This window comes from Trachemys scripta, chromosome 13 (genome assembly GCF_013100865.1).
Source record: "Trachemys scripta elegans isolate TJP31775 chromosome 13, CAS_Tse_1.0, whole genome shotgun sequence".
Classification (NCBI taxonomy): domain Eukaryota; kingdom Metazoa; phylum Chordata; order Testudines; family Emydidae; genus Trachemys; species Trachemys scripta.
In genome coordinates this window covers 22,058,821-22,074,567 of record NC_048310.1, presented here as the reverse complement: position 1 = coordinate 22,074,567, position 15,747 = coordinate 22,058,821, and the positions used below count along the sequence as shown (strand labels likewise).

Below are 15,747 nucleotides of genomic sequence, written 5' to 3'. Positions count from 1 at the left end.
AAATTGCAATTGAAGCTGCATTTGAAGGGTGGTAAGCAAGGAAAATTTGCTTCTTACAGTGTGCACGTTCACTTGTGCTTGAATCACTATTTTCAGAAACAAAATCAATGTATTGTAAGGGAAAAAACATTTATACCAGACTCTTTGTTCTTAGTGTGTATGGATCAAGTTGGGAGCAGGCTAACCAAAGCCACACTTATTGCAGTCATTATCTATATTTAAGCTCATACAATAGGCCTATGTATGCATCACCACTAAAGTGTGTTTGTAGCTACCTTGTGCCTCATTTTTGCTCATCAAGCGAAAACTAGTTTCAACTAGAAAGAGTAAATAATATTGACCAGCATGGTGAATATGCTTAGAATTATGAGCACTATCCTAAAGTAACAGTACTGATAACAGTGAGAGTTTTGTCTTTGAGAAGTGTAGGATCAAGGTTCATTTGATGGATAATAATCTAGGACTGGGTCCAAGCAGCTAACCCAACAGAATATATATAACTAGGACATATCAGATATAGAATATTTATTATTAATACAGTGCCTTCAATGTGCATGGCACTTTACAGGCAAATAAAATAACATAGACCTTGCCCCAAGGAGCTTACAGGCTAAATTAGATTGAAAACACAACCAAAATGACAGCATATCATAGTGGTGGAGGAAAGGAATTTGGGGGCAGAGACAGTGGTAAACACTGGGAGGGTATTTATTGCTCTTGAAGGGGAGTAGGGTTTTAGTGAATATTTACCTCTGTTTGTACAGTCTGTGACTGCTACTGTCATAAAATACATAGAACCCAACATACTTGACTTGTTTACAATTGCAATATATTTATTTAATCTAACATTTCTTTCACACAGTTTTCTGAAACAGTTAAGTAAAATATTTTAAGTGTTTATCAGTAAAAATTATATTTGGACTAAGTACTCTCTGAAAATGAAAAACCTTAAGAGTGAGTAAAGTATTCCTAGTTTATCTTTTCCAGATGAAAGGGCTGCATCACTGGAAAATGTAATCCATTAGTTGCTTTCTGGGCAAAAAATTCTCCAGCAAGTGTCACAAATGCACAGTATGTCTGTGAGGGCAAGATATTGTAAGTGCATTTCTGACTTTAAACTGAGAAATATGTGTAAATCAGTATAGCCTGACAAATCTGTATTGACCCATAATCAGGTGAAGCATGGTGATTTTGGTGTAGAGGGTTTCTTTTTTTTTTTTTTTTGTCTTCTTGCAGCAAGAGTCCGGAATAATGTTTGGTGCCCCAAAATTGATGCACCTGTTTCAGGTGGAGAGCAAAAAATGTTCTGTACTGTAATACAACACAGACATTCTGTCCACTGTCACCCAAGCTAGATGCATCTCCCTCTGGCATATACACACAAGAAATGGGGAGGTGAAGTTCCTTGCCCCTAGGTGATGACAGTGAATTTCAGGGAAGGCCATTGCTACCTCTTCAGCCTGCACTATTTGGAATTTCACCACTCTGATAGTCCAGATATGAGGTCTCATTTTTGCCCTAAATATTAGATACTTTCAAATTCATTTCAACTGTTTAACTGAAAGGGAGTTCACAATAAATATCACCGTTAAGTGGGAAAAGAGAGCCTGACTTATTTTTCTCAACTTTTTCACAAAGACAAGCGTGTCCCAGAACACTCTCTAAACATTAGGATAAAATTTTTAAAACTCACTCCAGTCTACTCTTTTAAAGGTAAAGGAATTTAGACACCCAACTCCCATTGATTTCAGCAGACTGAGGGGCCCAAATACCTTTAAAAATCTGGGCCTTAGGCACTTAGGAACCCAATCTTATTGCAAGTCAATGGGACTTAAGCTCATAAGGTCCAGATTTTCAAATGTCTTTAGGCACCTGCCCAAGTGACTTTTAAAAATGTATGGCGTAAAATTTTCAGAAGTGCCTAACTGACTTAGAAGTCTAAGTCCCATTGACTTCCCAGGAGATGTAGATTCCCAAGCCCCAAAATCACTTTTGAAAATGCAAGTTGGGCTCCTAATTAATTAAAGTGCTTCTGAAAATTTTACTCAGAGCTTTCAAGGTGCTTCAAGAACCTTTCTGACATTAAATGCCCATATCTTAGTTAATTTCTCCCCCCTTCCCACTGTCATTTCTCCATTTCCAGATTCTTAATTTCCCATCTTTTCTTGCTATCCCCATAGCATCATGTCTCATTGTTTTATGCTTCATGTACAGGAAAAAAGTATGCAGCACTCAAACTTTATTCACTTTCTCAATGTCAAAGAAACAAATCATATTCCCTGTTGCTGAAGTAAGTTAAACTTGATTTTAGGTTTACATTTGTATCAGTTTATAAATACAAATGCAGACCCAAGAAAGAAGATTGAAATGTATTGTACAGAGCAGTGTCAGTTTCCAATATTAATTGTTTAGCCAGAAATCCCATTCAGCTTGCTAGCTAGTCAAAGAAAGTGGTTTCAAAAGGTTTGATCAGTTTGCAACATACCATAAAGCCATCTCTTTTGACTAAAGGGTTCCACCTACTATGATTGCCATGATGTTGGGTTTTTTTCCCCTGCAGATGATGATGATGATTTTCTTGGAAGCACTGCCAGATTCTGAGTGCTGCATTATTATTTGCTGTGATAGGTTGTCAGCCAGCATTTTGTGTTCTGGTATTCCTCTACTCAGTTTGTTTTTGGAAAATTAGCCTTGATTCAAATTAGCCTTCTAGCAGGGTCTTGTTTGTTACAAAATTCTAAGCTTTGGGACACCAGTAGGTGTGGGAGATTCATTTTTGGTATAGCTGCTTTCAGTCAGGTGGGCTTTCAAAGAGGGGCACTTATTTCCACCATTAAGGAATAAACTATTAACCTGGAGACAAGGAAAGTTTTCTTCTAACTGAAAGCATTTTTTTTCTTCTCAGAAAGTTTGCATCTCTAAACCCCCAGACAAGGGCAAAATGCAGCTCTTGCTCACACCCATGCTGCCACATTCTAGTCAGTGAGGTTGCATAGACACAAACAAGATCAGGATATGGTTTGACCGTTCAGAGGTTCAAGTTTTTCTACCTGTGTTCAAAGAGCTCAAACTGGTGATGTTTAAGTCCAAATCTGGCTCCACGCCTGGCAGTTTGACCACATTTCTGTAAGATGGAGTTTTAACAGAACAGTGGATGTGCAGCCCCAAGTTTGGGAAAAAGGATCTGGATTCAAACTATGTAACTCAGGTTTGTCCCTAATTTTGGTTCTTTGGTATTACACAAAGAAAATAAGCTCTTCTTTTGTAAGCTTTAAGTGGGGTCTAGTATTTGTCACCAAAATTCCTAAATTATTTTTTAAAAAAAGAACAACTAACAAACACCAAATGAAAGGTTCGGCTATAAGCAACTGACTTCATGCTTTGGCCTCAGGTTCAGCCTCTTTCTTTTTACCATGGCACAAAGAAATTTCACTAAATTATAACCAAAGGTAACACCCAATTCTGTCATCAGCTAGACCCAGGCAACACCGCTGGAGTGTGGGCTACTATGTTTAAGTGACCATTTTGTTCAAGCTAAGTTAATTCAGAGGATAAGATTGTATGTGGTACAATTTACATTTTAGGCCAGGAGGAGGACAACAGAGGACACACTTTCCAGACAATTGACAAAAGTCCCACAGAGTGTCATGTGAATGCAGTATGTCTAGCCTTGGCTTCTCTTTGCATTCTAGCAGTTACCATGCTAGAACACAAAGACTGTGTCTTATGGAAGCCCTTTCTTATTAATATTAGTGTAGGAGATGTTTACTTCTCAGCATCGTACACCAATTACTACTTTTTAAAAGGTGTTCCAACTTCTCATTTATTTTTTCTATTTAGTTGCTGGACAAACAGGGAAAAGGTCAAGAGGTCTGGAGTTTTAACTCCTAGTTTATTTTGGAAGTTATCTTCTAGATACAAACAAAGGCTCTTTAGTGGGCATTTGGACTGCATCCCCCACCCATCAAATTGAAGACGAATAAAATATATCAAAGTAGCAAGGGCATGAAAAACTGAATAGCCCTTCATGCTTGCTTTCAGATTTTCAAGCATAGTAAACATAGGAATCTACATGTCCTCTGTCTCTTTGTGTGAATACAGTTCACTTAATTTCTCAAACTTTGGTCCCCACTCTTTCATGTCATCATACACAGTCTCATCATCCAGTCCAGAGGAATCCAGGGAACTGAGACTACTGGCTACTGAGCCCCCTCCCTCTGTGTAATATACCTGTAGGGAATCGTGGGGCAAGGCCTGGGGCTGCTGGCCAGCATCCCTAACAACATCTGACAGATAACGACCAAAGTCTTCACTGGTAAAGGAGGAGCTCCTAGTTGCAGATGCTTTTAGCTGCTCCTTTGGGCTAGGTGCCACGTTGTCGCTCAAGGGACAGTTCAACTCTGATGGTTTCCCTTTCTTCTTGTAGAGAGAAAGAGAATAGGCTGGGCTGGTCTGAAGAGACATCTGGAGTTCTGCCATGTTGTAAGCATCCTGGAGTGAGAAATCATCCCTGTTAAATGAACATTCACTGTAGCCCCCAACTTTTTATGCTTTAATGGACTAACCATATTGTTGTCCTGGAAAGAAAACATTTGCAAATAGTCTTAGGATTTGATCTGAACACCACACTAGAGCATGAAGACAATCCAGAGTGCACTTTATTGGCCCATTAATTTAACTGCAGTGCCTGTGGTGACCTATAGGAATGCCAAAGACCACTTTACAGGTGTCAGTGAGCAAATACAGCTTTCCCTTAATGCAGTTGTAACAGCCACATTTAGGTTTACCTTCACTGTATTTGTTTTTTTTTGTTTGTTTGTTTTTAATGTATTTTTTCTCTAGTATTGAGCAAGGTAAAATCTTTATGGAAGTGAACAAACCTTGTTGCTTTGCTTCAGATTTGTTTATACTTCCTTCTTTCTTGCCACTATTGCCAACAGTACTGATTCATAGGCAGCCTGCTCAAACTGAAGTTTAATTTTCTATTAGTAGCTAAAGAAAGATGATTAAAATGCTTCCAGTTTGTTTTCTGATTCAGATTTGGCTGTTGCTTGGCCCTTCATCAAACACTGCTGTACCCAGTCCCCAGGCTGGGAGTGAGAAGTGGCTCTGTAGCTTTCAAGGAAAGGTGTTGTATCCATGGTTGGAAGGCATGGGGCTCAACCTATGACTGAGCCACTTCCCACTTAGATTTCTGTTAAATTTATTTGGAGTTTGGCACTAGTTAGCTCCCTTGGAAGTGGGAGGAAGGTGTGGGTCAGGTGGCTGGCAATAGGATAAAGAATCTTTTGTTTCTAAAGCTGACCATCATTGTAGTGGTTGAAATGCTACCACTGTCTGACAGTAATTTGAAGTTTCAGTCTAGTTCCCAGTGCACAACTATCTGCATCATTAAAACAACCAGTACAATAGACACTAATTGGCAGCCTTGATACGAGTTTCAGAAAATAGACAAAGCATAGATTATGGGGTTATCTTTTCAGTCCAAGAGGTGGTCTTTCTAGGCACGTTGGCAGGCCCTGGGGGGAGTGATATGTTTGAAGTGCCTGTGCTATGCAGAACCTCTTATGTGGCTAAATAATAATTCTTTGAATGTCTCATGTTTTCATCTACAGCTAGAGAACATTAGTCAGAGCTGTCAGTGTGAACATTCCAAAATACTACCTTTACATTAGTGAAACTGTGCTAAAATAAAGATTATCCTAATCTCAGGGCTTGTACACACTAGCACTTATATCAGTATAATTTATGTTGCTCAGGGGTATGAATAAGCCACCCCCTTGTGTGATGTAAGTTACACTGACCTAAGTGCTGGTGGAAGAGCTTCTCCCACCACCATAGCGACCGCCTCTTGCGGAGGTGGTTTATTGATGCCAACGGGAGAACTTGCTTCCCATCAGCCTAGAGTATCTTCACCCGATGCGCCGCAGCTGCATTGGTGCAGCTGCACTGCTGTAGTGCTTCTAGTGTAGACTAGCCCTTAGTGCGTCTATGCTACATTTCAGTCAGGGAGATACCGTTGTAAAAAGTAAGAGCACAAGCCTGCACCTAAGAAATCTTGTGCTTGTGCACACAAGGTCTGCAGGATTGGACTCCAAGATATAATGTAACACCGAATAACTGCCTTATTTCCATTCCAGAGCAGTTGCTATATTTTGATGATGGGTGATGTGATATCTAGATGGCATGTTGAGCATGTTCATGTTTCCCTTCAGGATGAAAGGTACTAAATAAGTGTAAACTATTAATAATTACTGTATGACCCAGGGGTTGGCAACCTACGGCACGCGTGCCAAACACGGCACGTGAGCCGATTTTGAATGGCACGCGGCTGCCTGCCGCGGTTCCGATCCCCAGCTCCACTCAGCCCCCCCACCCACTGCTCTCCCCCGCTGGGGCAGGAGGCAGAAGCTTCGTCCTGCAGCAGCCAAGCTCCCTCCCTTCCCCAGCCATGGTGCAGCCTGCTTTCCTGCCCCTCCTCCTCTCCTTCCCTGCGCCGGCCCTTGCAAAGGGAGGTGGGAGGAGTGGCAGCATGTTCACTCCTCCGCAAAAGCCCCGCGGCCCTGCTCTCCCGGCCGGAGCTCCAGCCAGCACGCGGCAGCCCCACGGCCCCTTGCTAAAGCCAGCTCTGGGTAAAGGAGGCAGAGAAGAGGTAGGGACGGGGCCTTGGGGAAGGGGGTGGAACAGGACATATCCCTTCCAGCCCCCTGCCATGAGCCGCTCAGGGCAGAGGGCTGGGAGTGAGCACCCCCACGAGCCGAGCACCCCCACACCCAGCCTTCTGCCCTGCACCTCCACACACACCCCAGCCCTCTGCCCTGACCTACCCCACCCCCAGCCTTCTGCCCTGACCTCTGAAGCCCCCCACAGCCCCAACCCTCTGCCCTGCACCCCCCCATACCCCTCCAGCCCTCTGCCCTGACCTCTGAAGCCCCTAGCCTTCTGTCCTGCACCTCCACACACAGCCAGCCCTCTGCCCTGACCTCTGAAGCCCCCCACACCCCCAGCCTTCTGCCCTGCACCTCCACACACCCCTAGCCCGCTGCTCTGACCTCTGAACCCCCCCACACCCACCCTTCTGGGGGTGTGGGGGGCTTCAGAGGTCAGGCCCCATTCCGCCCGCTGCCGGCCTAGGTAAACAGAACGCCAGGCTGGCAGCGAGATGAGCAGGCTGGTGGCGTAAGATCAGCATTTTAATTTAATTTTAAATGAAGCTTCTTAAATATTTTGAAAACCTTGTTTACTTTACATACAACAATAGTTTAGTTATATAATATATAGACTTATAGAGAGACCCCTTCTAAAAAACATTAAAATGTATTACCAGCACGCGAAACCTTAAATTAAAGTAAATAAATGAAGACTCAGCACACCGCTTCTGAAAGGTTGCCTACCCCTGGTATGACCCAATGGTGAATTTCTTACTCAGGCAAAACTCTCAAAATGGATAGCTCCCGTTTTTGGCCCTTCCAAAATTAGGTGGGAGTGTGCCTGAGTAGAGTTAAGGATCAGGCTTTCAGTGAATTTGGTCATATTAAAATTATGTTTTCGTTGCTTTTTCTGTTTCTTAAAATGAAATGATAGATACCATTTCTTCTAATTATACACATAATTATCAGGCAATTTACAATCCCAAAGATCATCCTTGCCCCTTGCTTTCCAGCCTGTGTTAACATTGTTTGGAGCTGAGCTGTATTAAGTATTTTACCCAGCAGTGCACTTTTTTTTGTAAAATCCTTATTTCTCTAAGGCCTTGGCTACACTTACCAGCTAGTTCGACGGCTGGAAATCGAAGTTCTGGGTTCGACTTATCGCGTCTAGTCTGGACGCGATAAGTCGAACCCGGAAGTGCTTGCCGTCGACTGCGGTACTCCAACTCGGCGAGAGGAGTACCGCGGAGTCGACGGGGGAGCCTGCCTGCCGCGTGTGGACCAAGGTAAGTTCAAACTAAGGTACTTCGACTTCAGCTACGTTATTCACGTAGCTGAAGTTGCGTACCTTAGTTCGAATTGGGGCGGGTAGTGTAGACCAAGCCTAAGACTCATTCCCCCCAATACAAATATAGAAATTCAGCAAGGATACCCCTTTGTTTCTCCAGTCTTGCCCTCAAGCTAACAAATGTGAAATTCATATATGATCTTTTTACTGTGCATATACTCTTATGTTCATTTGGTAAGATAACATTGGACTGCACCCATTTAATTCATATGAAGTTGTGGGGTGCTCAGTTTGAAATTCTGCATCAAGAATTAGGCACCCAAAATCAGTGGCCATTTATGAAGATTTTGGACAAGGTTTCCACTGTTTAAAAAAGCGGATTAATTTGGAAATGGCCTACAGTAAACAAGATCTCAGGGAGGCCAACGTTATTTCCTCTGTGTGCTTCCACACTTTAAGATCACCTTTGATTGGGGGTCATTTGGTTGTTAGTGTATTTGATTTTGCTGCTTTATGAAAAGAACATGCTTTAATTCTTCTTAGGGAAACTCCTGTAGACCTGTCATATAAACACTATTTCCTCAATATATGAACCCTGTGTGGCAAACGTGCAAGTGTAGCACAGGAGATAATCTTATTAAAACTGTGAACATAATTCCATGTGCCACTTGAAAAATATCCCCGTAGGCATTTAAAATGCATTTACAGTAATTCATCAAAAATTTGAAGACATTTTACAAGTGAAAGATTATTTTGCAGCTGGCTCCCATAAATGTTCAATATAAATTTTAATGTATTAAACTCTTTGCTTGCTTATTTATTTGGAAGTTTAATATTCAGATTTTAAAACTTTGTTCTTTAGCACTCATGGCATGCCAACCACAAGCTCAGAAATACTGTTGCACCTTCCACTGGATAAAATGAAGTGTTTTAAAACAGGCAATAGTCTCTTACTTTTTCTGACATAACAAACATTAATTGTTCAGCAAAATTACCTTTTTTTTTAAATTAACAAATCTGTAATTATCTGTTACATTTCTTCTGGATAGCAATATATGCTAAAACTCTGGTAATCCATGTGCAGGACAAATAGAAATGTGAGAATAACCTGTTTGGTGTGGTGTGTTGTATATTAAAAGTGCAACAACAGTTTTATACTCTGGTATTTGCTTCTCTTCCCAAGAGAGAAGGGAACAGAAAAGGCCCTGGTATTTTATTCCAAGAGCTAAAAAGCTTTAGCTAAAACAAGGATAGTACCAGCATTTACAGTTATTCATCAGTGAATTTATGATGAATGAGTTTAATGAATAAAAACTGAGATTTTAAGGTGTAATAAGTTATGTTCTAATAACACACAAAATGTGGTAAGAAGTGTGATCAAAAGAGTTGGTCCATAAGGAAGATTTCATGTTAGAGTTTTCTAAAACCTTATCGCTACAGCAGTAATTGCCACTGACAACGGCAGAGCCTCCAGAGCATGAAGCCAGAAAAGGATCATCCATAAATTCTTTAACTGCTAAACTCATCCTACAAGCATATATAATCACTCACATAGGTACTTCTGCTTTAAGGCAAATTAAACTTTTATAGACCTTTATGTATCCATTTGTAAAAAAACATGCAACCTTACAAATAAGTTCATCAGTTGCTTGCGGTAATGTAACCAGCAGCACCGAGACTAAGGGTAAAGCACAACTGACTCCCCTGTATTTCATTAGAGTGGAGAACCACTAGCCCACTTGTATCATATTCATTTAATGGAACGATCCTTACTTGATCTTGCTCCCCACCCCCTTCTTCATTATAGTTGAGGATATTTTCTCTGATGTCCTCCAAGTCATCATGATAGGCAGAGACATGGTAAACTCCTCCATTCAAACCTTTGTGACTCTTCCAGCGAGTCCACAGGAAAGCACCACTGAACAGAACTGTGTGTGCACATGGGAGTGAAGCAGAGAGTGATCATTCAGAAACAAAGCAGAGAATAACCCCTTTTTTTTTTTTTTTTTAAATACTGCAGTGTGGTAAAGACAGTAACTATTACTGGATATTGCACTGCCAGACTGAAATGGGTAGAAGGGCTTCAGTCTTCACACTAAGTGCCTGAGTCTGCTCTCACATCATTATAAACCAGAAATAACATCATTGAAATCAGTGGCCCAGATCCTCAAAGGCATTTATTTAGATGCTTAACTCCCACTGATTTCAATCGAAGTTAGATGCCCAAGAACCTTCAAGGATTTGGGCCAAAGTAGGTACATTGATTTAAAGCCAGTATAAAGAGAGCGGATTCAGGCCCTTTAAAAGGCAAGTCTATAAAATCATCTGCAGCTGTAGAGGTCAGCTCTTCTTTTGCTTTGAGCATTACTTCCATTAAAGGTAGTTACAAGCGATATCAAAGGGAGAAGGAGAGGCCTTGAGGGCTTCCTTTATTACAAAGTTAGTACTAACTGAATGACATGCAGAAATGGTTATTTGAGACCAAAATATCTGTTTACCGTATTGACTTGGACAGACTTGATGCTTAACAGAAAATGCATACAAAGATGTAGCACAAAAACTGATGCAGATGAGTTCTGAAGAACAGATACAATTCTGTGAACAAGAACAGAAATGAAGCATAAGACGACATGAGACAAAGGGAAGAGGATTGTGTATCACACACTTTATTAGAAAAAATAATTCAGGCACATTTTTATGCCAACATCTGCAAATTTAAATAATTTTAAAAATTGTGTTTAGTTGCAATTTACACGCTGAAATTTGTTAAAAACTTCTACTACATTGAAGATGTTTGTTAACATTTTGTAAATACAAACTTGTATACAGTGTGCTACTATCTTCACTGTAAAAACATACAATAAAATCCTCTCTTAATACCCAGTCCTGAACCCATTGGAGTCGATGGCAAAACTCCACAGCAATTTCAATAAAAACAGGATGGGGCCTTTACTGTATAAAACTTAAAATGTATTTACTGTGAGAATGAGCATTTTTATAAATTGGTCATAAGTTTTCTTTTGAGATTTCTGTGTTTAAATTTTCATTCTGCAGTTTACCAGAATGTGATATATAGATCTTACCATATGCAACAATCCTTTGCCAAGTTTTTTTTAATGGAATCTGATTTTGAGGTACTCAAGTATAACAAAAATTCTTATAAAAAACCACCAACTTCTGATTTATTTACATTGTGATAACTTACAGTTGGCCAGATATTAAAAATAAACATGCTCCTAGCCTGGATCTAGAGGTCAAAGTCTGCATTTAGGAACAGTTTATTTCTCATGGGCTGAAATACCCGTTCCATAACTAGCTGTATTTTAAATAATGACTTTCTCCTAGCAATCTTTTTCCTAGCTTTTGACTGAATTTGCCTCTACTTGTACCTTCTGATCAGTTTCTTGGCAATGAAATGCCACAGAATCAGGAAACTGCAAGGGCTTTCCTCAGCTGAATCAATGCCAAATAACAATGTAACTTTTGCGGACAGGGGAATGAAAAGTGACAGTGGATGGAACAGAGAGGACAAAACAGTGAAGGCAGAGTCCAAGTTCCACAAGGAAGCAAATTCTTCACAGAAAGACAACACGATCGGTGTCCAAAGGAGAATGGATAAATTAAATCACCAAAGGTAGTATAAGATGTAGTTGCCATAACTACCTAATAGTGCCAAAAAGCAAATGCAGATGGCGAACATGGAACTGAAGCTCAAGCCTGCATCCTTGTGAAAGATTGCCAGGGTGATTTCACAGTAACGGCCTGTATAGCCATCAGGGCAATGACATCGGAACTTGGTTGGAGACTGGGAGATACACGTGCCAAAGTTACAGGGTCTTTTAGCACATACAGTATAGACACAGTGCCTGCCTGTGGCATTCTCTGTGATCAGGTGTCCCGGAGGGCAACTGGAAAGACAAAAAGCAGAGTAAAACAACAAAAATCCTCGATAACAGCAGACATGGAAGAGAGCACTGAAAACCCTACACCGCCTTTGGGACAGATGCTGTATATCTGAATACAGTCTTCTGAGTTATTTTATGCCAAGGAAGCTTACTGTAGCTCCTACTGTTGCAGTGCTTACCCACATGAATAGTCTCAGTGAAGTCAGGGAAGGGGCTACAGAGTTCTTCTCTTCAGTGAAACAAGACAAAAATAATGAGGCTCACTCCTCCAGACACTTGCTCGTGTGAATGGACTTGGGGATGCCAGTAGTCCCACTGGCTTCAGTGAGACTACCTGCATGAGCAAGTGTTTGATCAAGTGCAGGATTTGCAGGTCTATCCAAATGCCATACGATGACATTAGCCTCTCCTGTGTTTTCCCCAGTTCAGTGAATCTCCAAGCCTCTAGAGATTTAAAGTATTTGTGACAAAAAACATCTCTAAAATTCTCCTTATTAGAACAGTGCTAATACAGGAGTAGACTAAGGTGTTGCCTTTACTGCAGAATTAACTCCAGTTATAACTCAAGTGTTGTCCCTAACTCGAGTCCCATCTACAGAAAAAAAAAAAAAACCATTACTTGAGAGTGGTGGTGCTTTTAACTTGTCAGCTGGCACATCAGGGGGTACAGGCTATGGCTCCCGTTAGCACAGCTCATCAGCTGCTAACATTATCACTCTGCTGTTTCACAGCATGACTACTCTCATTCAAGCTAGGCTAACTCAAGAGGTGTTAACTCGGTAGAGATAACATGAGTTAATTTTGCAGTGAAGCCAGCCTTAGAATGAAGAATGAGCTGATGTTTCCATCTTAAACCATAATTTTTAGGAACACTCTGGCTCTTAGAAACTGCATCCAGCCACACCTTGTCATATAGACTGTCAGCCTAAACACAAGTATTTTCATGTTTTAATTTTTCTCCTGGTTATAAAATATACTTTTGAGCTAGGTTCAGATGTCTTGTTTGTTTCTTTGTTTTAAGGTATTAAATTTGTCAGGAGTTAACTCTGAATATGGATTAAGCCCCTTTAGGTTTTGCAGGAAAATACGTTCTGAAGGTGACTATCTTGATTTGAAAAACAGGTTTTTGTGTTTTTTAAAAAGTCACTTCAAGCACTGTCACAATTTCGATTATCCTCTAATAATGAATGCTCAATGTAGCATTCCTGCTTGAATTTAGTATGACAAGATACAGCATTCATTATAGATCATATCCTCTGACTTATGCCTAACATTTTATGCTGTTTAAAGGGCATATGACACACAAAAACAATGTTTATATCCACGCTATCTTCAGAGTGGCTCATTTTAGAAATTTAGTAGCACAATCATTCCATATTTCTTCCCAATTTCAGCTTTCAGAAAGTGGGTCAAATTGTTCTGTATTTGCAATACTCCATGAGCAGCTTTAATAGAGCAGAAAGCCAAATGCCCAGCTGGTGTTAATCTGCTTACCTTAATTACAGTCAAGGGAGACCATTTTATACCAGTTGAAGATCTGGTTGAAAGGGACTGTGCTCTGATTTACATCAGTAAACTCTGCTGAAGCTAATGAGGTTGTAGAGGCATAAATAAGGGTAGAATTTGGCCCTGTATTTCACTATAGTTTAACTGGATGATGCTATACAGAGGACTTCCCAGTGGCAAGATTCAACTTATACACTTCTCAGCATCCAGCCCTCCCACGTTGCCCTGGCATTTTCTATGCTTTTGCTTTCCCCAATTACCTGCATTCATGCATCATCCACAAGTCAATACAAATAAACGGCTGGCTACAGGGGTTGTTCCTACAAGCCTCTGAAGAGCAGCCTTCTTTCACTCCTTGGGCACTTAATACTGACACCAGCTCCTTAGTGTGAGTATCCAGAGGCAGCCTGTAGTTATTAAATCTGACATCCTTCATACATCCTAAGGCAAAAAACAAAAGGGACTTGGGGTTTGAAAGCTGTTCAGCAAGAAGAACTATTTGAAACCACTGTCAGTAATAGCAGACTGAGCATATGTTATATTTAGAGATGGGCCGAAGCCACAAAGTTATTTCCCCAAACTTTAGGGGAGTTTGATCCAGGCTTTTGATTAGGGTGACCAGACAGCAAGTGTGAAAAATCAGGACAGGGGATGGGGGGTAATAGGTGCCTATATAAGACAAAGCCCCAAATATCGGGTCTGTCCCTATAAAATCGGGACATCTGGTCACCCTACTTTTGATCCATCCCATTAGATATGGGCCAGATTCCGATATCCAAATTTTGGAGTTGCATCCCTGTTGTTTTCCAGCCCCCTATCTGATTGAGAGAAAGACATCTGTGCCAGTTGCCAATTCACCATTTTACTATGATTTCTAAGGGAGAGTTCAAATAGCCAGAAGAAGAGCTCCTCCAGTGTTTACCTGTGTCTCGGCATGTGTGTGAAAAAGAACTATACTTTATTACGATTCTCTTTCATACAAGAAAAAAAAAAGAAAGACCAGTAATGACTGAGGAGGCTGGGGATGCACTACCAATAAAAAATTACAATACTGACTGCATTTTTAAACAGAATGTAGGACCCAAGTGCATATATGTCACACCAGGTTTTGGGACTCCCTGTCCTATGTTTCATGCACAAGAGCATCCCTCCTCTCCCCAGAGATGTTACTGTCTTGTCACAGGAGGATTAACTGAAGGCCAACCTCTGGTCATGAAGATGGCAGATGAGAGAGGGGGAGTGATGCATAGATACATTTGTCAGTGCAGTATTGTACAGTGTAGTGGGGTATGTGGATTGTATGCCAGTATTGAAGATACAGTACAATCCCACACCTTCATGGAGGATGAATGGAGATATGAGGGCATACTAAAGGTTGGTTTTGGTATCCATAGCTCCGTGTTTCTCCGCTTCCCCTTTTTGTAACCTTAACTTTGCATTTCTTGTTTTTATGAGAGTTGTTTGCATTTTAATCTACAACATTCTATTAAGACCTTTTCCAATCCATTGTTGATACATATTTAAAACCTTAACTCTAGTTTAACAAACATTTTAGCCTGCCCTAGTGGAAGTTCCAGGTGACTCCATTATAATCTTTCAGCTGGGAGACCATGAGCCGCAGTAATCCAAACTTCACATAGCCTATTGCTGTTTTCCTAGCAGTGTTTAAAGTTAAGAACATCTGTTTTGCAATGTACTGTGCAATGAATAGGGCCCTACCAAATTCACAGTCCAATTTGGTCAATGGTTATAGGATTTTAAAAATAATAAATTTAATTATTTCAGCTATTTAAATCTGAAATTTCATGGTGTTGTAATTGTAGGGGTCCTGACCCAAAAAGAAGTTGGCGGAGGGAGGCGGAGAGCTTGCAAGGTTATTGTAGGGGGGATTGCGGTACTGCTACCCTCACTGCTGCTTGTGGCAGCACTGCCTTCAGAGCTGGGCAGCTGGAGAGCAGCGGCTGCTGGCTGGGAGATCAGCTCTGAAGGCAGAGCCACCACCAGCAGCAGCACAGAAGTAAGGATGGCATGGTATGATATTGCCACCCTGACTTCTGCGCTGCTGGCGGAATGCTGCCTTCAGAGCTGGGTGCCCAGCCAATAGCCGCTACTCTCTGCCTGCCCAGCTCTGAAGGCAGCACAAAAGTAAGGGTGGCAATACCATGACCCCACTAAAATAACCTTGTGACTCCACCTGCAGCTCCCTTTTAGGTCAGGACCCCCAATTTGAGAAACGCTGGGCTCCCCTGTGAAATCTGTATAGTATAGGGTAAAAGCATACAAAAGACCAAATTTCACAGTCCGTGACGCATTTTTCATGGCCATGAATTTAGTAGGGCCCTAGCAATGGACAATATTTACCACAAGGTAATTCACCCAGCAACGTAGGGGCAACAGA

The 15,747-nt window shown here is 41.2% G+C and overlaps 1 protein-coding gene across 1 annotated transcript in view; it reads right to left on the bottom strand.

Moving 5' to 3' along the window:
- Positions 1 to 3,320: 3,320 nt before the first annotated feature.
- The window catches only part of LOC117886513 (neural-cadherin-like), a 146,435-nt gene continuing 134,008 nt past the window's right edge, over positions 3,321 to 15,747 (bottom strand). Inside the window, exons 34-37 of the mRNA XM_034788385.1 lie at positions 13,610 to 13,790; positions 11,602 to 11,846; positions 9,712 to 9,866; positions 3,321 to 4,491 (exon numbers count right to left, since the gene is read on the bottom strand). Coding sequence (XP_034644276.1) covers positions 4,069 to 4,491; positions 9,712 to 9,866; positions 11,602 to 11,846; positions 13,610 to 13,790 — 1,004 coding nt within the window. The 3' untranslated portion in view covers positions 3,321 to 4,068. The remainder of the gene's footprint in view (positions 4,492 to 9,711; positions 9,867 to 11,601; positions 11,847 to 13,609; positions 13,791 to 15,747) is intronic.